The sequence below is a fragment of the Notolepis coatsorum genome (genome assembly GCF_963971535.1).
Source record: "Notolepis coatsorum genome assembly, chromosome: 2".
Taxonomy (NCBI): Eukaryota; Metazoa; Chordata; class Actinopteri; order Aulopiformes; family Paralepididae; genus Notolepis; species Notolepis coatsorum.
In genome coordinates this window covers 139,160,529-139,186,410 of record NC_140166.1, presented here as the reverse complement: position 1 = coordinate 139,186,410, position 25,882 = coordinate 139,160,529, and the positions used below count along the sequence as shown (strand labels likewise).

At 42.6% G+C, this 25,882-nt stretch overlaps 1 protein-coding gene across 1 annotated transcript in view; it reads right to left on the bottom strand.

Moving 5' to 3' along the window:
- Positions 1 to 25,882, bottom strand: part of dnah5 (dynein, axonemal, heavy chain 5) — a gene marked incomplete at both ends in the record, with an annotated part of 523,851 nt that overhangs the window by 185,247 nt on the left and 312,722 nt on the right. Inside the window, 5 exon segments of the mRNA XM_084308323.1 lie at positions 5,058 to 5,172; positions 9,373 to 9,480; positions 10,691 to 10,814; positions 14,552 to 14,819; positions 24,331 to 24,484. Of these exon segments, the coding sequence (XP_084164449.1) occupies positions 5,058 to 5,172; positions 9,373 to 9,480; positions 10,691 to 10,814; positions 14,552 to 14,819; positions 24,331 to 24,484 (769 nt within the window).

Here is a 25,882-nt window from a genome sequence, read left to right as displayed (position 1 = left end):
ACTAAAACCTAACAATAGGGAAAAATGCTCCACAGGCAGTGTGGAGGAGAGAAACCTTAGAAGGGCCATTCAAGGGGGGATCTCCCTTCTTAGATGTCGATAGCAACTGAACATTTTGAAAGATTGAAGATAGAGCTGATAGCGAATCTATTTGAGGCACAGGGGCGGCGCAAAGAGGGTTGCGTCCTCCCCGTCTTAATCACGGGACGTTCAACACTCCGGTCATTGCTCAGGGACAGCCGGAGACAGGGAGATAGTGGGCGGCGCAGAGAGGGTCGCGACCTCCCCGACATCATCGCGGGACGTCCAGCACTCCGGTCACCACTACGAGACCTCCGGAGACAGGAGGGCACGCAGAGAGGGTCGCATCCTCCCAGCCTTCATCACGGGATGTCCGACACTCCGGTCAGCACTCCAGGACAGCAACTTTACTCAGCTACAGTAGGTCACAGTGTAGTCAGCTCAGCTACAGTATAGAGGGTATAGGATATCCTAGGCTAGGGTATAGAGGGTATATGATATCAAGTCAAGTCAAGTCAAGAGTTTTAATTGTCACGGCATACAGGTATACAATGAAATGCGGGTGGTCTTGCCCGCAACGATGTGCAATACAGTGGTACATATAATAGAATCAAAAGAAGAAACAACATTGTGCAGTAACAGGTAGCAGGTAACATGGAGTGACATCTCGGTATCTGTACATAGTTATTTACAGAGCATGTGTGACATGCTAGTTAGCTTTGGTAGTGCAATACACTGTTCCTGTTATTCTAATTTAAAGTGTCCTTTCCTTTGGCCATAAGTGTGCGTGTGTGCGACATGAGTGTGTGCCCGCTCATGTTAAAGTGTTAAGTGGCTGCTCGTGTGTGAGCGTGCACAGTGTGCGTGTCGTGTGTGTGTTCATGTGTGCTTGTGTGTGGACAGTTCAATGTTCTGAGCACTCAATGTTCATTGTTCATGGCTCTGATGGCCTGGGGGAAGAAGCTGAGCCTAAGCCGCTCTGTCCTAGTAGCTGGGGTTCGCAGGCGTCTGCCTGACCTCAGCAGCTGAAACAGGCTGTTATTGTGGTGGTGAGGGTCTTTCATTATCCTGCAGGCTCTGGATTTGCACCTCTTGTTGTATAGAACCTGCAGGGGGGGTAGTGCAATACCCGTGGTACACTCGGCTGAGCGCACCACTTTCTGTAGGGCCTTCTTGTCCTGTGCCGTGCTGTTTCCATACCAGGCAGTGATGTTTCCGGTCAGGATGCTCTCTACAGCTCCTGAGTAGAAGGACTGGAGTATCTTCCCCGATACTCTGAACTTCCTTAACTGTCTCAGGTGGTAGAGACGCTGTTTCGCCTTCTTTACTACTGTGTCTATGTGTGTTGACCATGTCAGGTCCTCTGAGATGTGGACCCCCAGGTACTTGAAGCTGCTCACCCTGTCCACGGTAGCCCCGTTTATCATCAGTGGTGTGTGTGTCTCCTGCTGTCCTCTCCTATAATCCACGATCAGTTCCTTGGTTTTGCCAATGTTCAGGAGCAGGCTGTTGTCCTGGCACCAGCGTTCCAGTACCTCAACCTCCTCCCGGTAGGCCTTCTCGTCGTTGTCCGAGATCAGCCCCACCACCACAGTGTCATCTGCGAACTTCACTATGGAGTTGGAGCTGAACTTGGCCACACAGTCATGTGTGTAGAGTGAGTACAGCAGGGGGCTCAGAACACAGCCCTGGGGGGACCCGATGCTCAGGGTGATGGTGTTGGAGGTCTGACCCCCCACCCTGACCGCCTGGGGTCTTTCGCTCAGAAAGTCCAGTACCCAGGCGCTCAGGGCGGAGCTCAGACCTAGCTCGATCAGCTTGTCCACCAGTCTGGTGGGGACTATGGTGTTGAACGCTGAGCTGTAGTCAATGAACAACAGTCTCACATAGCCCCCCTTCTGACGGTCAAGGTGCGAGAGGGTGCTGTGCAGTACCTGGGAGACCGCGTCGTCGGTGGACCTGTTTGTCCTGTATGCAAATTGCATAGGGTCCATATCACTGGGGAGGGAGGCACAAATGTGGTCCTTGACCAGCCTCTCGAAACATTTCATGACCACAGAGGTGAGTGCCACCGGTCTGTAGTCATTTGGACATGCTGGGGAGGGTTTCTTCGGCACAGGGATGATGGTAGACATCTTGAAGCAGGCAGGGACCACTGACTCCGCCAGTGATTGATTAAATATGGCGGTGAACACAGGGGCCAGCTGGTTGGCACAGGTCTTGAGTATACGTCCTGTTATGCCATCTGGGCCAGCAGCCTTCCTGGTGTTCACCTGCATAAATGCTCTTCTCACACTGTGTTCCGACAACGAGAGAGCGTCCCCCCCCCCTCGCGGTTGCCCCCCCCCCCTCCACAACAGCCGGCGCGCCAGTGACGTCACTAGCCGGAGAGCCAGCAGCGCCACTGTCTACACCAAACCGAGCGTAGAAGGTGTTGAGCTTGTCCGCGAGGGAGGCGTCGTCGCTCCCCATTGAGGGGGCGCTGACTTTATAGTCAGTTATTGTCTTCAGTCCCTGCCATAATCCTCTTGTGTCGTTTTGTGCCATTTGTGTCTCCAGTTTGTCAGCATATGTCCTCTTAGCAAGTTTGACAGCTTTGCGTAGAGTATAGACTGAAGCCTTATACTCCTCCATGTTTCCTGACTCTCTACCCAGGTTGTAGGCGGTGGTACGAGAGTTCAGAGCTGCTCTAATAGTGTTATCCACCCACGGTTTCTGGTTTGGGAAAATCCGCACCGTTTTCCTGAGGACAATACCATCAGCTATTGTTGTTATGTAGCACACCACTATGTCTGCTAGTTCACTGACGTCACTGGCGCTTCCTATGAACATATCCCAATCCGTGTCTGCAAGCACGTCCTTGAGCGTGGCCTCTGATTCGTCGGTCCACTTCTTTGTCTCACGTGACACGACGGCGTCACGTGATCTCTGTTGATATGCCGGAAATAGCAAGATGCTATTTAGGGTATAGAGGGTATAGGATATAGGGTACATTACTGAGGAGTCGGTCAAAGTGTTCCTCCTCTGTGCAGACCTCCGTTAATAACTCCGTTAAGACCTCTGTTAAGACCTCTGCTAAGACTTCTGTTAAGACCTCTGTTAAGACCTCTGTTAAGAACTCTGTTAAGACCTCTGTTAAGACCTCTGTTAAGAACTCTGTTAAGACATCTGTTAAGACCTCTGTTAAGAGTAAGACCTCTGACCTCTGTTAAGAACTCTGTTAAGACATCTGTTAATACTTCTGTTAAGACCTCTGTTAAGACATCTGTTAAGACCTCTGTTAAGACCTCTGTTAAGACATCTGTTAAGACCTCTGTTGAGACCTCTGTTAATACTTCTGTTAAGACCTCTGTTAAGACCTCTGTTAATACTTCTGTTAATACCTCTGTTAAGACCTCTGTTAAGACATCTGTTAAGACATCTGTTAAGAACTCGGTTAAGACTTCTGTTAATAACTCTGTTAAGACATCTGTTAAGACATCTGTTAAGACCTCTGTTAAGACCTCTGTTAAGAACTCTGTTAAGACCTCTGTTAAGAACTCTGTTAAGACATCTGTTAAGACCTCTGTTAAGACATCTGTTAAGACATCTGTTAAGACCTCTGTTAAGACCTGTGTTAAGACATCTGTTAAGAACTCTGTTAAGACCTCTGTTACGACATCTGTTAATAACTCTGTTAAGACCTCTGTTAAGACCTCTGTTAATACTTCTGTTAAGACCTCTGTTAAGACATCTGTTAAGAACTCTGTTAAGACCTCTGTTGAGACATCTGTTAAGAACTCTGTTGAGAACTCTGTTAAGACCTCTGTTAATACTTCTGTTAAGACATCTGTTAAGACCTCTGTTAAGACCTCTGTTAATACTTCTGTTAAGACCTCTGTTGAGAACTATGTTGAAAACTCTGTTAAGACCTCTCTTAAGACATCTGTTAAGACCTCTCTTAAGACATCTGTTAAGACTTCTGTTAAGACATCTGTTAAGACCTCTGTTAAGACCTCTCTTAAGACATCTGTTAAAACATCTGTTAAGACCTCTGTTAAGACCTCTGTTAAGACCTCTGTTAAGACCTCTCTTAAGACATATGTTAAGACCTCTGTTAAGACCTCTCTTAAGACATATGTTAAGACATATGTTAAGACCTCTGTTAAGACCTCTGTTAAGACCTCTGTTAAGACCTCTCTTAAGACATATGTTAAGACCTCTGTTAAGACCTCTGTTAAGACCTCTGTTAATACTTCTGTTAAGACCTCTCTTAAGACTTCTGTTAAGAACTCTGTTGAGACCTCTGTTAAAACCTCTGTTAAGACCTCTGTTAAGACCTATCTTAAGACATCTCTTAAGACATCTGTTAAGACCTCTGTTAAGACCTCTGTTAAGACCTCTCTTAAGACATATGTTAAGACCTCTGTTAAGACCTCTCTTAAGACATCTGTTAAAACCTCTGTTAAGACATCTGTTAAGAACTCTGTTAATACCTCTGTTAAGACCTCTCTTAAGACCTCTGTTAAGAACTCTGTTAAGACCTCTGTTAAGACCTCTCTTAAGACCTCTGTTAAGACTTCTCTTAAGACATCTGTTAAGACCTCTGTTAAGACCTCTGTTAAGACCTCTGTTAAGACATCTGTTAAGACCTCTGTTGAGACCTCTGTTAAGACTTCTGTTAAGACCTCTGTTAAGACCTCTGTTAAGACCTCTGTTAAGACCTCTCTTAAGATATCTGTTAAGACCTCTGTTAAGACCTCTCTTAAGACATCTGTTAAGACATCTCTTAAGACATCTGTTAAGACCTCTGTTAAGACCTATGTTAAGACCTCTGTTAAGACCTATGTTAAGAACTCTGTTAAGACATCTGTTAAGACCTCTGTTAAGACATCTGTTAAGACCTCTGTTGAGACCTCTGTTAAGACCTCTGTTAAGACATCTGTTAAGACCTCTGTTGAGACCTCTGTTAAGCTTCATACATTATAATTCCAAGTCTACTGAACATTGTGAATGAAGTGGACTTGGACTTGAAGGTGCACTTGGACTCGACCCACCATGTCTGCCTTGTCGTTGGCCACCTGCAGCTCCTTCTCCTTCACCTCCAGCTCCTTGCTGAGCGCTGCTACGGACTCCGACGCCTCCTTCAGCTTCTGAAGACCCGTGTTCATCCTGCAACGCCGCGAGAGCAACCGGTGCAAGTATCAATATACACACGTACAGGTTGGGATCTGCTAATGGAAAGGAAGGTCTTTATAACATGTGCATCCCAACAAAGATAGAGGTTTGAGGAAGATTCCTTGCATGACCTTGTGTTAACACCCCCCTCCCCCTATCCTGGACCCTAAGTCTAGTCATTTTGTTAACACCTTCCCCCCTCCTGCCTGTGCCCCTCACCCCCTCCTCCCTGTACCCTTCACCCCCTCCCTGTACCCTTCACCCCCTTCCTGTACCACCAGGTCAATCCCTTCCCCCGCCCCCTTCCTTTATAAGGTGACCCCACAAAGAAGTCAGGGTTCTTGAACTCAATTCTCCTGGCCAGAAAACGTCAAGTCCTCTACCAAACTCCTAAACTAATTTTCTATTCGATTTACCATGTTTTAACATTTCTATCAAGAAATTATTTGACCATGCACATTCTTAAGCTCTCCACCGACAGCTCAACCTTACACGTTATACAAAACCATTTACAGCTGCAAAATACGTGTACAGTTCAAATCCACACTCAACGTCAGAGCTGGAGTGTGGATGACCAGACGTCGTCACACCCCTTGAGTGTCTCTAGTCGGCAACGCTGCTCTGAAGAGGTAGTTTTAGACAACACACGAGTTCACACATCTCCGACAAGAGCCGTGAAGGCTGTAGTGATTACAGTACAAAAACGCCTCTGCACTCCAGCTCCATCGCCGCCGCAGTCTGCCCTGAGAGCGTTCAGAGGTGCTGTTCTCGTGACGAGGACCTGGCTGGCAGGCGTCCCGCAGGGCAACTGGAAATAAAGGCTCCCATTTTATTCCAGCTCTGTGACTTTTAACGATAACCGCCCTGTAATTTGGTCGTTCTGAACGGACCTCTTACATCGCAGGGACACGCAAGGTTAGTACACAAACCTAATATTACTCGAGTAAAGTACAAATCCCCCAAAACAGTACTTAAGTATTGTAACGAAGTACAATTACTCAAGTACTTTACACCCCTGGGCCCTCATTTATCAACAATGCGTAGAAAGTGTTCTATTTTCGTTCTTAACACTTTAAGGACCAGCCACGTATATATACGTGTTTCGGTGCCATGCGTTGTGGACCAGAGGCACGTATATAGCCGTGGCAAGTTGTTATTGTTTTATTCCATATTAATAACCGGATCAAGATCCCCGATCGACTCTGCAGATCTACCCGCCTCTGTGGAATCGGCAACATGCAATACCGGCCAGATCCTCTTAGGGGCGCCATCGCTCCACTGCAGTATCATTGTGGGCGAATGGATTTAAAAAAAAATTACCCTCCAATGGAGTATCATATTACTCTGATCACAAACCAACAGCATGCACCGTGTATCACGTTTCGAAGCGGAGATTTTACCATGGAATAAGGGGATTTATCATCAACCAATGGACATATCGATCTACCAGATGCCGATCGATAACGGGGAAATGCTGCCGGGTATCACACGGGCTGACGGTAAGACATTTATCACCTAATTTATAGCCGGATCAGAGCTTGCTGTGCAACGCAAGCAATCGATCTGTGAATGTGGCTACTTACACGGACACTGTATTGGTAATCAATAATACTAATCGACGTCCCCCGCCGCCCCCCTTTCATCCATAGATTATCTGGGATAGTCCGGATCATAAGCAGTTTGTGTTATTTCATTAGCATATATACAACGGAAATGCCGTTCAATATAACGTTAGTAGCCTTTAGCTCTATAACTATCTTTCCAGAAAATAGATGATACGAAAGCTTATATTCACGGCGCTATAAAATGACAACCTACAGATGTTTTTTTTTCTTCTTTAAGCCATTCTGAAGGGACGGTTTATGCACTCAATTGACAATGAGAATGGACAGATAGCAACATAGTATAGATAGATAACAAGTATAGATATAGCTGTTAGAAAACCCACATGTTTGTTTACATTCCCCGGTCCTCTAGCCACTAATTAGACTAAGCCCATCGGTCGTCAAAGTGTTAAGCACAGAATTTTGAATGTGTGTACGCACAGAAAAATCTGGATTTATCAAACATGCGTACACGGGTTCTACGCACGCTCCGTGTTGATAAATACCATTTGTTCTACGCTCCGTAGAAGTATTTGCATATAGCACCGCCCGTAATTAACCATATACGGTAATGGAACACCCCCATGAAATGTGGAAAAGTGGACTAAGCCGAGCGAAGCGTGTTATGGGAGAAATACGCAACAGGCTGACAGACATGTACACGTACGGTGATGTCGGATATGATATCTATTAACTTAACGACCATTGCTGCCTGGGCAGCGCAAACACTAATAAAGACCGTGCTGGAATATGACTGCCTTTTCCCGTTTCGTTCGATTAATACCCAGGGATTAAAGTTCTCCTCAATTTTATTCCAAATCGCGACGGATTTTCCGTCAATTTTCTACCTGCATATGATTTGTAGAGGCATACAATCTATTTTGATGTCGGTATTGGGTAGCCTATATAAACAATAATACGAGAGCATATACAAGAACAATGAATCTCACTGCCATGTATGATGTAGCCTACGCCATGTGTAGCCTGCCTATATGTGATCTATACAAACTTGAACTTGAATTCCATCATCATATTTATATGTTGTGTCTGTCCACTATGTTTGTTACTTTGTTATTCCCCCCCCCCCCCATCTATGTAAAGCGACCTTGGGTCTCTTGAAAGGCGCTATATAAAATGAAGCTATCATTATTATTATTATTATTATTATTATTATTATTATTATTATTATTATTATTATTATTATTATTATTATTATTATTATTATTATTATTATTATTATTATTATTATTATTATTATTATTATTATTATTATTATCACGTCTGTGCGGGAGCTGACAAATAGACTGTGTTAGTCTCAGTGAAGTTTCAACGGAGGTCATCTATTCTAACCAACAAATTGAAGTAGAAAGCATTTCGTTGTGACTAATCTTATTTGGAAACATGACACACAAAATAATAGTATTTCGCTTTTTATTTGAAACAATATTTAATCGCGTTTGGAGGTGGGTGTTCTGCGTCTGCCCCCCCGTGCCAAACAAGCAGGCCAACCTCTTGTTCGCGCGTGAGCATGTTATAATTACACTACTGTCGCTATTTTACAATGAACTATAATGAATTACGGTTCATACAGAACGCGCCAGTGTTGGAAGTAATGCACGGAAGCTTATTTCCGAAATGCAATAATGATATTCTACCACCGGGCGCCAGGTACGCACGGTCGGAGCTGTGCGTAAATATATGCACAAAGTCAAGCACACGTTCAAATTGATAAGTCACACACTTTGCTTAGAAATGATCGTACGCAAATGAGGGCCCTGACCTTTATCCTATTCATACTACTGTAGCGCTCGTCTCCCTTTTTCTTTTGTTGTTGTTGTTCTTCGATCTCTATTCTATTTAATTCTTTAAAAATGTTTCTTATGTACCCCAGTTGCTATTGCATGTACATATTTGCTTTTTTGTTTTTACACGTATATGTTCATACTTACCAACTGTTTCGCCTGTTTTATTCTCCACCCATCGATCATCCATAGCAACACTACCATCACCGACATCTAAGAAGGGAGATCCCCCTTGAGCTAAGGTTTCTCTCCTCCACATTGCCTGTGGTGTTTTTTTCCTCTTGCTAGGTTTTTTAGTGAGTTTTTCCTTACCTTCGTGTGGGGTATGTCTGGGAGTGTCGTTTTGGATTTCATGGTGGGTTTTTTGTTCTTGATTTATTGTGATGTATCTTCTTGACTTGTTTAAAGAAGACTTATCCAGCACATGGGGACATTAACATGTGATTGCAGGCTTTACAAATACATTTGATTTTATTTGAATACCACTGCCCCCCCCCCCCCCCCCTCCCCAAATTATATACTGTGCAAATGAAATTTAAGACTTTTAAGGCCTTAAATTGAGAATTGTGAATTTAATACTTAATTTAAAAACGGTCTAATACCCTGCAGATACCCCGGTTAGAGGACCCTCAACGTCAGGATGAGTAGATAGGAGACACAGAATGACACAAATGTTTGTTACGAATTTACGAATGTCTGATGTTCTTATCCCCCAAAGAGCCTTTCAATCCCCCACATGGAAATGTGTTGTTGCGAGTTCTCCGTTCATGGTGTTCCCTTGTGTTTACCTGTTGGCGAGGGTCTGCACCTCGGACCTCTTCTCTTTATAGATGGCCTTGTATCCCTGGATGAAGGACAGGTAGGACTTGGGTGTGACGTGTGTAGCGCGTCGATACCTGGATTAACATATACACATACACATATATATATACATATAAATATACATTGTTAAATGAATAGCTTCAATCTCATAAAACCATTCATGTCACTTTGTTTTACAGGTTCATGTTATTTTGTTTAGACTAATTATTAATGTTGTTGTTTTTGTTATATTATTACTTTGATTATTATTGTTATTGTTATTATTATCTTATTATTATCTTACTATTATGAAAATTGTTTTACGAACTTATTTCACTTTACTTTTGTTTTTGTGTTTTTTTTTAATCCGATGATTTAATGAGTTGAGGCCCCGTATAGACCCATCTGGGTCTCTTGCCTCTACTCAGCACCTTTATACACTTTCTGTCATGGTTAATGTTTTTACTGTTTTGCTGAAATGGTGCGAAATAAATCAATAAAATAAATAAACATACAATTACAAAACCTACAGTATATGATGTGAACACAGCCCTGGTACAGTATATGATGTGAACACAGCCCTGGTACAGTATATGATGTGAACACAGCCCTGGTACAGTATATGATGTGAACACAGCCCTGGTACAGTATATGATGTGAACACAGCCCTGGTACAGTATATGATGTGAACACAGCCCTGGTACAGTATATGATGTGAACACAGCGCTGGTACAGTATATGATGTGAACACAGCCCTGGTACAGTATATGATGTGAACACAGCCCTGGTACAGTATATGATGTGAACACAGCCCTGGTACAGTATATGATGTGAACACAGCCCTGGTACAGTATATGATGTGAACACAGCCCTGGTACAGTATATGATGTGAACACAGCGCTGGTACAGTATATGATGTGAACACAGCCCTGGTACAGTATATGATGTGAACACAGCGCTGGTACAGTATATGATGTGAACCAGCGCTGGTACAGTAGCCAGCCCTTTAGCTCATAGAATGAACTCCCCCCTCCCCTCTGTTGCAGAGTTTAAAACCTTGATCTCCAACCTTTGTCAATGAAGTTGTACGTGTTTTAATTTATTTGTTATCCTTGCTCTTTGCCTCGTGTTGTTGTTATGATTTGATGTGCTTTTTCTGTGCTTATTTCTGTATGTTTTTTGCTTACGTCTGTGCGTACACTCAACGTGACTGTAAATGAGGGAAACCTCAGTGGCCTTTCGAGTTTAAAATAAAAGGTTTGCAATTAAATGAAATGAAATAGGATGGGAACCGAACCCCGGTACCTCTGGAAATAGTCGACACACTTCTCTGCCACGCCGTCCTGGAAGGAGCCCATACACTGGACCACCTCACCTTTCACCTGAGAGGAACACTCTATGTCATAGGTAGACAGGAAGTGTTCTGAGACTGCATAGAGAGAGGGGGGGGGGGGGGGGGAGAGATGGAGGGAGGGAGAGATAGATAGAGATATATATAGAGAGAGGGAGATAGAGGGAAGGAAGAAGGGATAGAGATGGGGGGAGGGAGGAAGGGAGAGAGAGATAGATAGAGAGAGGGGGGATGGAGGGAGAGAGAGAGAGATGGAGATAGATATATATAGAGAGAGGGAGATAGAGGGAGGGATGGAGGGAGAGAGGGGGAGAGGGAGGAATGGAGAGATAGAGATTGAGAGAGATAGAGAGAGAGCGATGGAGGAAGGGAGAGAGATAGATATACAGAGAAAGATAGATATATATATAGAAAGAGGGAGGAAGGGAGAGAGAGAGATACAAAGATATATATATAGAGGGAGGGAGGGAAGAAGGGAGAGAGATAGGGGGAGGGAGGAAGGGAGAGAGAGATATATAGAGAGAGGGGATGGAGGGAGGGAGAGAGATGGAGAGAGATATATATAGAGAGAGGGAGATAGAGGGATGGAGGAAGGGATAGAGGGGGAGAGGGAGGAATGGAGATATAGAGATTGAGAGAGATAGAGAGAGAGCGATGGAGGAAGGGAGAGAGATAGAGATAGATATACAGAGAGAGATAGAGATATATAGGGAGGGAGGGAGGGAGGGAGGGAGGAAGGGAGAGAGATAGATAGATAGATAGATAGATAGATAGATAGAAGGAGGGAGAGAGAGATAGAGATATAGATATATATATAGAGGGAGGGAGAGAGATGGAGATATATATAGAGGGAGGGAGGAAGGGAGATAGATAGATAGATAGATAGAAGGAGGGAGAGAGAGATAGAGAGATAGATATATATATAGGGAGGGAGAGAGATAGAGATATATATAGAGGGAGGGAGGAAGGGATAGAGAGAGGGGGGGAAGGAGGAAGGGAGAGATAGAGATATAGAGAGATACAGAGAGAGGGAGATAGGGAGATGGAGGAAGGGAGAGAGATAGAGAGATACAGAGATAGGGAGATGGAGGAAGGGAGGGAGAGAGAGAGATGTTTGAAATAAGTGATGAGGCGAGGAGAGGAGTGAAACAATAGGGGACAAGAGCACAGATTGGTAATTTAAAACGTCAACAGATACACATCATGTGCGTCATACTGTCAATTTGAATGATAATTTAAATTCGATTGCTTTCCCAGCAGGCCGACTGTATGATAAGGAACACAGTGCTCTATAATATACCTCACATTGAATCATCATCATGTAAAATAAACATGCAAAACCACGACGGAGTGGGGCAGTAATCGAAAACTATCTCCATTTTCAAAACACATTTAAATTTTTAATAAGACATTTCACGACAGTGCATGGCGACGGACAACCTGGAGCTTTCAAAGCGAATATGAATTGTCCTGTCTCAAGCCCCGCCCTCTTTTCCTGATCCTCCAATCACAACTGTTTTCAGAATGACTAATGTTGCCATGGTCTGTGTGAATCTGTGTGAATGTGAGCAATTATCTCCCAAGTCATACATTATAACTAAGGCTGTCAAAGTTAACGCGGTATTAACGCGTTATCGCCCGATTCTATTAACGGCACTATATTTTTTAACTCACGATTAACTTTTAAGATTTTTTTTTTTTTAACTAGACTTCACTCAGGTGTATTATTGATGCTCTCATTGATACTATGTTTGTTTCTGAAGTGTGTGTGTGTGTGAGATATATATAGAGAGAGAGGGGGGTGAGAGAGATGAGGAAGGGGCAAGAGAGAAAGAGAGCTGGGAGAGTGTGTGTGTGAGAGAGAGAGAGGGGGGGGGGTGTGATTACTCAGCCCTTGTGTGGGCGAATGTAACAAGTTCCTAACGTTTTCTTTCCCCTATTATTTCATGCACACTTTATTCATTGTTTTAAATTATTATTTTCTTTTGTGCATCACTCTGTTTTGAATTTGATGCAAATTTGCAATGCATGAGGGTCATCCTTTTGTGTTAAATGGCTGCATAAAGCAAGCATTTGTTGACTCTCATGTTGATAAGAGTATTAAAACTTGGAACTTGAAAAAGATCCGTTTAAGGTAGATAAAAATAAAAAAAAATAAAAATGCAATTAATTTGCGATTAATCGCGAGTTAACTATGGACAATCATGTGATTAATCGCGATTCACGATTAAATATTTTTATTTTAATCGATTGACAGCACTAATTATAACGTATATTATGCCAGTTAGGGTGCAGACCAGTCCAACTGGACTCGTGACTCGACTTGGACTCGAGCACTGATGACTCAGACTTGGACTCGAGCATTGACTGCGTTCGGACTCGGAAGGTGCAGACTCTGACTTGTTAATTGATACATATATATATATATATAATATATATATAAAACATTTTAATAGGCCCTAATCATTTGGCATAAGATATTGATGGCTAGTGCATTTGTTTGGCTATTGTGTCACAAAGTAAATAAACTCCCTTTGAAAATGGTGACCGCTGTGTCATTTATGTTTAACCCTTTCACCGCCGCACTACCAAAACCGGTTAACCATTTCACTGCAACAATACACATAATGTTAACCATTTCACTGCCACACAACAGCCGGTTAACCCTTTCACTGCCACACGACAGAAGGTTAACCCTTTACTATCACACAACCGACGGTCCGACATAACCTTCTGTCGTGTGGCAGTGAAAGGGTTAATGTAGACCTTTTTTTATTTGTACGTCAGCTCTTTGCCTGCCAGAATGGAGTGGACTCAACCTCGGACTCGATTTGGGCTCTTCTTTGGCGACTCGGACTCGAACACTGGGGACTCTCGACTCGGACTCGGGATTTAGTGACTCGACTACAACACTGGTGAATATTTGTATATTCAGAGTTAATTATATCGTTTACACTGTCAAGGCCAGTGGGAGTATTATGTGGCTCGGGAGAAGGAGCTCCTAAACACCATCTTTGTTATGTTGTTATGTTTTAAATAAGCAGACTGTAAAATTATGAAGAATTAAACCATTTTGCAAAGCTAATGATGAACAAACAAACGTGTGGCCATATTGTTGTGTACAGTTAAGTATTCTGAGCTATTTCACATAGTTTGATTATAGGATATTGGATTATTGTATATTGGAGCTTGTCTTGTGTGTGTGTACTAGTCCAAGTCTCTAGTCCTTTGTTTACTTAATGTCATGTTATGGTGACGTGTGTGTGTGTGTGTGTGTGTGTGTGTGTGTGTGTGTGTGTGTGTGTGTGTGTGTGTGTGTGTGTGTGTGTGTGTGTGTGTGTGTGTGTGTGTGTGTGTGTGTGTGTGTGTGTGTGTGTGTGTGTGTGCATGTGTGTGTACTAGTACTTTGTCATGTTTACTTCTAATGTTATATGTTATGATCATGTAAGTAGTATGTCTGTGTGTGTACTAGTACTTTGTCATGTTCACTTGTAATGTTATGTTATGATGTAAGTAGTATGTCTGTGTGTGTACTAGTACTTTGTCATGTTTACTTGTAATGTTATGTTATGATGTAAGTAGTATGTCTGTGTGTGTACTAGTACTTTGTCATGTTTACTTGTAATGTTATATGTTTTTTTCTGTGAACCGCATGAAGAATAGCTACCACAATGCTGTAGCTAATTGGGGAACTAAACTAAACTAAACTAAACTAAACTGAACTAAACAACATGGACAAAGAGACACTGGTGTTAGCATGCTAGCCAGTTAGCATGGCACCAGGAGCGTGACCCGTGCCGTACTGTTCGTCATACCTGCCACCAGGGCGTCTTTGGGCCAGCGGCTGAACCAGTCCATGGTGCAGCCGGAGATCAGCGCCGGGAACTTCAGCGCCCTGTTACGGAACTTCTCGCCGACGGGCGAGAAGCACAGGACCACGTGGAGGTTCTGCCTGGCCCGGGACATGAAGTACTCGTACAGGTTCTCATTGGTGGGCGGTCGCCGGGGGAACTCCCTCCTCATGACGGGGATGAGGTCGCTGAGGATCTCGTCGATCTCGTCCCGGGCGAACAGGTTGGACACCTGAGGGGGGGGGGGGGGGGGGGGGGGGCGTAAACACAAGCACGGTGAAACTTCCAGTGACCTACATTCATTCCCAAACTCCTGAGTAACATTTAAATTGTGTCATTTAGCTGAACGCTTTTATCCAAAGCGACTTACGAGTTTTGTACGACAAGTCGGTAGGAAGGGTACAACTCTATCAGCTGAGTGACAATGTTCATCAAAGTGTTAAGGCTTGAGTGCTATAGTGTCGAGTGTATGTTAGTATATTAGGAAGAGTGCATGACAGTAAGAGGGTTATTTAAATGTATTTCAGATATTGATTGAAGGAGTGTCTTCAGTCGACGGCGGAAGATCGGTCGGGTTTCGGCTGTCCCAATTGTGGTGGGAAGTTCGTAAGAAGGTCAAACGTTTTTCTGCCGTCACCGAAAATATATATGGAGCTACAGTAGGTTGTTACTAGGGAGCTCACATTTGACCTCCCTAGTAAGAACCTGTGACCTTCCGTCCGTCACCATCGACCCCAATACAGCCCCTACGTCCAAAGGTAACTAGCTTCCAATTACGGTCTGGAATACAACCTTCAAAAGCAGTGATGGGAGTAACGGCGCTATAAATAATGGTGTTACTAACAGCGTTAGTTTTTTCAGTAACGAGTATCTAACGGATTACTCTTCCAATCTTAATAACGCTGTTACTGTCTCTCTCTCTCTCTCTCTCTCTCTCTCTCTCTCTCTCTCTCTCTCTCTCTCTCTCTCTCTCTCTCTCTCTCTCTCTCTCTCTCTCTCTCTCTCTCTCTCTCTCTCTCTCTCTCTCTTTTCTCTCAGCCCTAAATACCTAAATAAACTGTCCAACACAAATTAGAAGTCTGGGGTTTAAATCCCTCGTCTTAATCCTCTGGGGTTTTCTCCCTGAATGTCAATCTAAGAAAAGTTGCACTAGGACACTGCAAACACGTTCTTAATTAGTTCAGCGAGAAAACGATTCCTCCACCCAGAGAGTTTTAAATATTAATATGTACTCTAGGTCTAAGGAGACAATTAGCAAGAGAGACGGCAGCCCGAGCTCGAGGTACACTATCTGACACCATATTCAACTTGTCATCTAAACATATATCCTATTTAATTGCTTAACCGTTTAAATCCGTGGCTGGACTTAATTTCCCTTTACATTTCCAGTGACAGCCTTGGACGCTTTGGCAGTCTGCCTAGAGGCCGTCCAGTTACTGAAAGACTGCTGTGGTAGTAAACTCCTAGTTCATCCACAACAAAAGGTTGTGTTCCAGCTGGTAAAGGGAGAGTGCCTATATTTACTGAGAGTAACTTTTATCCGACTTTAACATATTTTTATAGTCAGAGTTAATTATATTGTTTACACTGTTTATTTTTATCATATTTTATATTCAGATACAATTGTATTGCCTGTATTTATGTTTTTCTACTATTAGTAAGCGAATGTTAGCGACGTATGTTAGTGACGTTACACACATTAATGTTAGCTAGTGAGCTAATGTTGGCAACGTACGTTAGCAACGTTACGCAACATTAGTAATGTTAGCTAGTAAGCTAGCGTTAGATAGCCAGCTAATGTTAGCGACGTATGTTAGCGATGTTACACAACATTAGTAACGTTAGCTAGCAAGCTAACATTAGATAGCAAGCTAATGTTAGCAATGTACGTTAGCGACATTGCGCAACATTAGTAACATTAGCTAGCAAGCTAACATTTGTTCTATTTAGTTAAAGAGGAATAGTGCATCTCAGTTACAATGTCCTGTAAATGTCATTCTAGAAAGCATTTCATTGGATGCTAAATTAGTATACACCCCTGTGTGCAGGATGACTCATCATAATTATTTTAATTGTTTTCCAGGTAATTACAAACTCTTAAAATACCATTCATAAAAGAAAATCTACAAAACATTTTTTTTTCATTGTTGGGAGTGGGACAGATACTGGTGTATAAGTGACAATCAGTGCAAGACATGTGATAAAAGAACATAACCATCTATTTTAATTTCATGGGGCCTTTAAATGAGGTTGCTGAGAGGAGTGTTTCCACTGGCCACCTGGGAGACACCATTTATTCCACAAGCTCTCCTTCAAATCACTCCTCAAATCCTTCCTCCTCCTCCTCCTCCTCCTGTCGTTATCCACTGTTATTCTCCTCTCTCTCTCTAGCTCTTTCCTCACACAAAGTGCCCTCCACTTTAATGTCCCTCCTTCATCTGAAGGATTCAGTTCTACTGAAGAGTAAAAAGCCATGAATCGATTACTAGATAAAAGTCGAGACCTTTCAGACTCCCAGCCGGTCAGGACTTTCAAGCTGGCTTTTTAAAACGTATTTATTTTCATTTTCAACACTATCATTATAGGTTATTTCTTAGAAAACATTGAAATAATACAATGAAAAATATCCTAACTCTAGTTTACCAAACGAAGAGCTACTTCACAATAAATAGAAGTAAAACTAAATCCGAACTACTCTCCAAAAAGTACATCCAAGCTACATAGTTCAAGTTTCAAGTTTGTTTTTATTTGTCACATATAAACGTACTTTACAGTGAAATGCTTTGTTCTGTATGAGCCCCTGAGAATGTGCTTCATACAGTAAAAATGTGCATAGCAGATAATTATCACAATCTTGAGCAGACTGAGTGTTCAACTGAACTGAAGTAAACAATGGGTGTGTTTGATTTAGGGTAGACACAGCCTCACATGACCAGAGGGTGTGTTTTATAGGAACATGCCAACGTTATGGGCCGTACAGACAAGACAACTATCAGACAAGAAGATGGATATTAATTTCCTCTCTGGTGTGTTCAGTAGAAAGCTATCCATCTGAAAGCTAGCCTAGTTTAGTTTAAATGAATGGAGATGGATACGGACCAGCTATCCCAGGGGTGGCCAACCAGTCAGAGACTAAGAGCCACAAAAATTACTGTGGTATCACAAAGAGCCACACCATATACCAGCGTTTCTCAACTTTGTTTTTCAGTCACGGCACCCTTCATGTGTTTATAGGTCTCACCCTCTGGCCTCTGAAGTTGCTAATGTCTTTTTAATTTGGGCCTCACAGGGTTAACCTCTTAAGCCCGAGATATACAGTAAAAGTGTATATTTCAGCATTACGTTTGTTTACCAATGATTTTAACTGTTATTAGTGAAATATAAGATTATAGAAATCTCAGGGCATTGAGTCGGAAACCGGCGCATATTGATGGGAGGAAGTGGAGCAGCCAAAAGTGAGTGTAGTCTTTTGAAGGAAGAGACTTAGGGCTTTCGAATTTAAAAAAAACTACCCTACCCAGCTCACACCAGCCCCTGTCAATCATCTGACTTCTGGATTTACTTTTTAATTTCTCTTATTTTTTGGGATTATCCACAAACCTGAACCTTATTGCCATAAAACAGAACGCAGTTAGTTTCCCTACCGTTCTGTGAACGTCTAGCAAAAAACGGTGTTGCAATATGATGAAAAATGGTGGAGAAATTTACATTATAAAAAAGATGGCAGAATTCAGTACTGTATCTACAAAACCTTCTGTTTAATCATCTTCCTTTATTCATTTGCTTAGATTTTTCAGGTCTGGTACATTTTAGCATGGTGTTATTCACAGTCAAAGATACATTTTTATTTTTTTATATAATTGATATTCTCCTTTGGTTCATTACAATTTACTCAAGCCTACAGTAGTAACAGACACACTATTTCTGACACTGGGAATACATTCCCTGAGATCCATAGATGTCCCTAGATTCAGATACCAAGAACATGCAAATGGACCATTTAAAAAAAATCTGTAAATGTTTATTCTATGTCCTTATGGAATGAGTGACATACATTATTATAATTTTTTTTATATATATAATAATTATAATTTAATTTTTTAATTAATAAAAAAATTTGGATGGAAGAGCCACACATTGAAGGGCAAAGAGCCACATGTGGCTCGCGAGCCGCGGGGTGGCCACCCCTGAGCTAGCCTATGTGTTGGCCACAAAACACCTCTCCTCTGAGTAATCTAGGGCTAGTGGTCCGTATCGTCCGCTTACATTAATTTGTGCTAAGCTAGCTTGCCCCTCTCCCACCCTTGCCCCTCTCACTTCGACACAAGCGACACTCTGTGACACAAACAAAGCTCTCTCTCCCCGACCCGACCAGTAGGAGTCGCTATTGTGACAACCAGGACTTAAACCCCACCGGCTCTCACGGTGTCTCAATCTCAGACAACCAGCGCTTCCTCTATATCGGGGGAGCTCATAATTTTTATGTTGGGGGGGGGATTTTTCGTTTCTACATTATCCTGAGTGATTACTTGTCAAACTATCACTGTCACTGTCACAGGTTACAACGTGGGTGAAGTTTGATTTGTGCGTGCCTGCAGGCTGCAGCGCCGCCACGCTCCAAATGGTAATTGCAAGAATAGCATGCATGTTGCCATATTACGGTGTGAATTAGAGCGCAAATCATTAATCATACATCAAAATAGCCTAATTTTATTATTATACACGATGATGATACAGAAAATTACAGACAAATTTGAAATGCATGGCAAAAATAGCATTTATTGTCAGTAATTTAGAGACCCCCCAAAAATTCACAAATCATGTTTTCAGGGGAGCTGATGTCTCATTAAGGGCAGCCATGGCTCCCCCAGTGACTGACGTGGAACTGAAATGATTTAATGAAAATGAAAATATTTAATCTGATTAATCGCATGATTGTCCATAGTTAACTCGCGATTAATCGCAAATTAATCGATTTTTTTTATCTACCTTAAACGGATCTTTTTCAAGTTCCAAGTTTTAATAGTCAACAAATGCTTGATTTATGCAGCCATTTAACACAAAAGGATGACCCTCATGCATTGTAAATTTGCATCAAATTCAAAACAGAGTGATGGACAAAATAACTTAATAGGGGAAAGAAAATGTTAGGAACTTGTTACATTCACCCACACAAGGGCTGAGTACTACTCACCTCCACCCTCTCTCTCTCACACACACTCTCTCCCAGCTCTCTTTCCCCTTCCTCATCTCTCACACGCACACGCACACACACGCACACGCACACACACACACACACACACACACACACACACACACACACACACACACACACACAAGTGAAGTCTAGTTAAAAAAAAATATATATATATATATTTCTTTTTGAAATAGTGGCTTTAATAGAATCAGGCGTTAACGCGTTAACTTAATACCGCGTTACCTTGACAGCCTTAATATATACATGTTTATTTTTCTCATATTCAGATCTAATTGTATTGCCTATATTTATGTCTTTCTACTATTACCCTGCTGCCCATACCTCTACCTCCGCTCCCCCGTCCGGCTATGACGCCCAAATAAAAGGAATATCTCATCTTATCCATCTCCATTCGTGACTATTGAGTGACGAAGATATAAACAAGAATTGATGCTACACCACAGAAAATGTAGGTAATACACAAATTGCAGTTTCGGCTCGGGAATACTCAGAATTAAAACACATTGAGGTGCTTACGACACAGATAGAGTGACTTCCTCTGTTCCTGTGTGCAGTGGTGGAAATTGTCAACCAGCCATGCGTCACATTAATACTGCAGCTGCCACTTTAGACATTTCACTATAGAAGGTTAAGTGGAACAAAATCAATCCAACGACAGCCATTTTGGTCCAGTTGCCACGCCGCTCACCGCACCTTCTGACGGCTGAAAGGAAAACACACTTAAGACGTTTCTGATTCCTCTCGCGCGGGGTGGAGCGACAGAGCGGAAGCGACGCGACAAGATTTAGGTTTTAAAACCGGAGCGGTGCTCGGAGAGGCGCTACACTTGCACATGGAACCCGTGAAGCCGGCCCATCCGGTCATCAATAATAATAATACATTTTATTTATATAGCGCTTTTCAAGAACCCAAAGACGCTGAATATTCAAGAGGGGTCCAGGTAGACTGAGGAGATGTTATAATTATTGTGTCGTCAATGTAGACTCGCACCGAGCCACCTTCGGTCGAGTCTCGCAGGTTGGCATCTTGGTACTTAAGTACATAATATAACCCTATATGACATAACTATAACCCTGTATGACAGCATGACCAATAATGCTGTATATACTTTATATAATATATTTATTATTACCGTAAAATATATCTATCTGTCTGTACATACCTGCATATAGGGCTGACCCCAATTAGTCGACCAATTGATCGGAAAGAGCCATAGTCGACTGCCAACCTCTTAGTCGAATGCAAAAAAAATATTAAAGAAATTATAATATTTAATTTAATAAAATGTTTTATCATTCATGCCAAAAAGCAAAGAGGCATAGAAGCGTGGCTAACGCTAATGCCGTGCATACAGGGCTAGACATTAACACCTGCCACCCACCAAATGCGGGTAGAATTTGGCTGTGTCGCGGGTAACTACGCCATTCTACCCGCCACAGTGGCCGGTGACTTTTTTTTCTATGAAAATAAAACATTGTAGTCTACAAAAGGCATCGGCAATAATTTATTCAATCCAAGTGATACTACATAATACTACAACTCCCACAACAATTCGGAAAAGTGCATTACCGGCCAGATCCTGGTAGTGGTGCTGTCTCGAGAATAGAGTACTCCTTGTTTTCAGACCGGATGTTAATTTTTTTCATTCAGGCCTACTTTTTCTGTTAGCGTGAAGCTATGCCTTCATCAGATCGCATGGAATACCTTTTGCGACGCCAAATTCAGTATGCAGTGAAGGAATATAGCATCAGCCAATGGCCATATCGATCTACCAGATGGCGATCAATAACTGGAAAATCCTTTTTGGGATTCCAACCGGCCACAGGTAAGAACAATTTCACATAGATTTCATGCTCAGGCCTTGTTAGCATTAGCCAACCAGCCGATCAGTGTATGATGCTACAATAACGAATGCCGTTATTGGTAATCAATAATCAGAAACAACGTCCCCCGCCCCCCCCCCCCTTTCATGCATCCATGGTGGAACATGATACCGATCATATGCATTTTGATTTTAAACATATTCATCACGCTATAAAATGGGAATGTATTGATGAAAAAATTATTTAGTGTGGTGATTTTTGGCTGGTGAAATGCTGAGTGGCTAGTGACTTTGGAAAACCACTAGCCACAGTGGCTAGTGAGCCAAAAAGTGTATGTCAAGCCCTGTGCGCATACGAGAGGCTAACTGCCTAAGAAAACGGGCACAGAGGCACTGAAAAAGGATTTCACCCATCTAATGAACACACTAGACTAGACAAAATATCAAGATGTATCCATCAGTGGACCAATTGCATGCTTTCGCAGAGAACAAGAAGCCTTCAGTCGACTCCTTCAGACATTAAGCACCCCCCACAGCCCAAATGGAATGATAACATTTAAAAAATAAAAATAAAAATGTGAATTATTATTATTATTTTTTTTATCCACTTTTTCTCCCATTTTCTATATTTTCTCCCATCCAATTTCGTATCATCCAATTCAACCCTCCCCTGTCACGAACGCTGTTTCTTGCCTCCCACAAGCCGGCTGCAATGTGGACTAAGTCATACATAGCACAAGTCCCCTCCGGTACTTGAGGTAACAGCAGTCGCATCTTTTCACCTGCGCAGCTCGATCTCTCAGTGGCGAGGAGTAACGCGTGAGAGGCTCACGCTGCCCCCGACACTTCCTGATTCTACTGCGCAGGCGCACCAACCGACCTGTAGGAGTCGCTGTCCACAACGCCCGATCCCCACCCATCAGTTTCGCACCCCCTAATACGGCCAATGTGTATTAGTATGAACGACCAGCTAAACTGAAAGCAATGTGGAGCGCTGGGCTCGAACAGGCGAGCCCAGCGTCTCCGCATTCGTGGCGAGCGCCTTGCCCACTACGCCACGTAGCCGCCCATAAATGTGAATTATTATAATTTTTTGCATCATTATCAGTATATTAGTCTTTCTACTATTACCCTGCTCCTAGCCCCCATGCTGCTGTGGACGCCCGCATTTCCCAAAGGGATTAATAAAGGAATATCTCATACCTGCCTTGCACTTTGCGCACAGGTATAAAAAAAAACGTCATGTCTCTCCAATATCAACATGTGTCAACTTGTCTGTTTCTTTCTGCAATGTTCCGAGTTTGTTTCTCTCTAAATGTTTCCCAGTCTGTGCACTGAGGTGGGAAACGCAGCGTGACACCTCTGCAGTGGGCTGCCTCGTTACAAACCGTCGCTGCTTCACACGGCTCAAGGGAGAGGACAGAGTGACGAGTTGATAAACACATTACATTGATATTGAAAAGACAAAAAAATACCCAAATACTCGTAGGGCTGAGCCCAAACGTTCGAACGTTCGTTTGTTACGTTGGCATTCGAATTCTAAATCAACATTAGAATTTTTATTTTTATGCGTCTATTCGTTCTGTTTAAACCAATGGGTTTTTCTTCACAGTTGCAGATAAAGATTAGGCTACATAGACATTAACACTAATATTATAGTATTAAAACTGATGAGTTATATTCTTTAACGAAAATTGATTTAATAAAACATTCTAATTTAATCAGATGAATCACTTTATTCAAATTGAGGATTTAGTTTGAGGATATACAATAAATCTTTTGAAATATTTTATTTTTTTAGATTTCTTTTTAAATTATTATTAAAAACGAAGGTTCGAACGTCCGTTCGTTCGAACCACCCTGACAAAGTTCGAAGCCCAAACACAGGCTTCGGGGACAGCCCTAAATGCTGGTGCCTGCAGAATGGCATTGTGGTCAAAAGGGTAAGTTAAGAACGTTGGACCCACCTGAACACGGAAACCTACTTTGGAGGCACCACCAGATCAATCCCACCAGGACCCCATCTAGTTCCTGGAACCACCTGTAGCCCTGCTGGCCTTGGATCAAATCCCACCAGAACTTCGACACCACATTATGCTCGGACCACAGTCACCTGCGCGATGCTTTCATACTGTATCCTCCTTGAACTCTGATATGCACTAACAATACCACCCCCTCTACCCCTCCTCCCACACAATGCAATTTTCTCCAACCTCAAGTCCAATATTCACAAGTGCAATTATCTACCCACTACTGTCAGACACTGTGATTGTTGTATCAGTATAGTATTTGCTTAGTATAGTATTGTGACATTGTTTCTTTTTTATTACTTGTGTGCATAGTATCATATTGTATAGCATTGTGATATATTGTTTCTTTTTTATTACTTGTGTGTATAGTATCATATCGTATATAGTATTGTGATATTATGTTTCTTTTTTATTACTTGTGTGCATAGTGTCATATTGTATAGTATTGTGATATTATGTAAAATTTTTATTACTTGTGTGATTTTATGTTATTTCTTTCTATTACCAGCACCAGCCCTAATCTCGTTGTATGCAAGTATAATGACAATAAAGTCCATTCTATTCTATTCTATTATATTCATTGGCTGTATGCTCTATGCGCTCAGATCACAACGTGATCAGTGGCTCTCCGTACTTCATGATCTCTCCGTGATCAGTGTGTGTCCGTCCATACCTCTCCTGAAGACAGGACGTTGTTCAGGTACTCCAGGAAGGCCTCGTCTTTGATCTCGTTGTCTGTGAAGATGAAGGTGATGCCTTTCCCCTGCTGGCCTGCTGTACGATACAGGCCCTTCAGATCCTCCATCAGGTTGGCCGTGTTGTACGACCTGCAGGGAGGGACACACGCAGATCAATACAGTCAAATCAAGTCAAATCAAACCGATCCAACGGTTTTCACCTTTCTTTTTCAATCTTGTTTCCCAGATGCAAGAGAAGAGAAGAGGAGATGATAGGAGAAGAGAAGAGGAGATGATAGGAGAAGAGAAGATGATAGGAGAAGAGAAGAGGAGGATGATAGGAGAATATAAGAGAAGAGGAGATGATAGGAGAAGATAATAGAAGAGAAGAGGAGATGATGGGAGAAGATAAGAGAAGAGGAGATGATATGAGAAGATAAGATAAGAGGATATGATAAGAGACAAGGAGAGAAGAGGAGATGATAGGAGAAGATAATAGAAGAGAAGAGGAGATGATATGAGAAGAGAAGAGGATAGGAGAAGAGAAGAAGAGGAGATGATAGGATAGGAGAAGATAATAGAAGATAAGAGGATAGGAGAAGAGAAGATAATAGTAGATGAGAAGAGAAGAGAAGAGGAGATGATAGGAGAAGATAAGATAAGAGACAAGGAGAGAAGATGATATGATAGGAGAAGATAATAGAAGAGAAGAGGAGATGATAGGAGAAGAGAAGAGAAGAGGATAGGAGAAGAGAAGAAGAGGAGATGATAGGATAGGAGAAGATAATAGAAGATAAGAGGATAGGAGAAGAGAAGAGAATAGTAGATGATAGGAGAAGAGAAGAGTAGATGATAGGAGAAGATAAGAGGGGGAAAGGAGGAGAGGAGACAAGAGTAATGACCAGAGGAGAGGAGACAAGAGTAGAGGGGAGAGGAGACAAGATAGGAGAGGAGATGATACACGAGTAGAGAGGAGAGGAGACAAGAGTGGAGGGGAGAAGAGAGGAGAGGAGACAAGAGTAGAGGGGGGGGAGAGGAGACTACATGTCTGCTCCTTTGCAGCACCACAAACATGGGAACTCTCTAACTCTTTCCCCCCCCCCCTCTCCCCCCCCCCCCCCCCCCCCCTCCCTCCCCCTTCTCTCTGAGTACCCGTCTCCTGGCGCTGACCAAGGTGATGGATGCCTCGGGGTCTTGGCCAAGCTTGTAGTGACTGCTCTACATGCACCTCCGAGGCATTGGATCAGTTATTCACCGCCGTCTGTCCGTGGTCCTGTCAACTGATTAACAGACTGTTAACAGATTAACAGTCAACGCGGTTTCATTGCTGGGTTAAGTACTTCTATTCTATTCACATAATACGCTTACTTCATATATCTACTCCATTCACATATATGCCTACCACTTGTATCTATTGCTATGTCCGCCTACTACAATCTCATGAGCTGTCTAACGCCTGTCCCGTCTCCCTGTCTTCCTATGACTTGCTGTCCTGGAGTGTTGACCGGAGTGTTGGACGTCCCGTGACGAAGGCCGGGAGATTGCGAC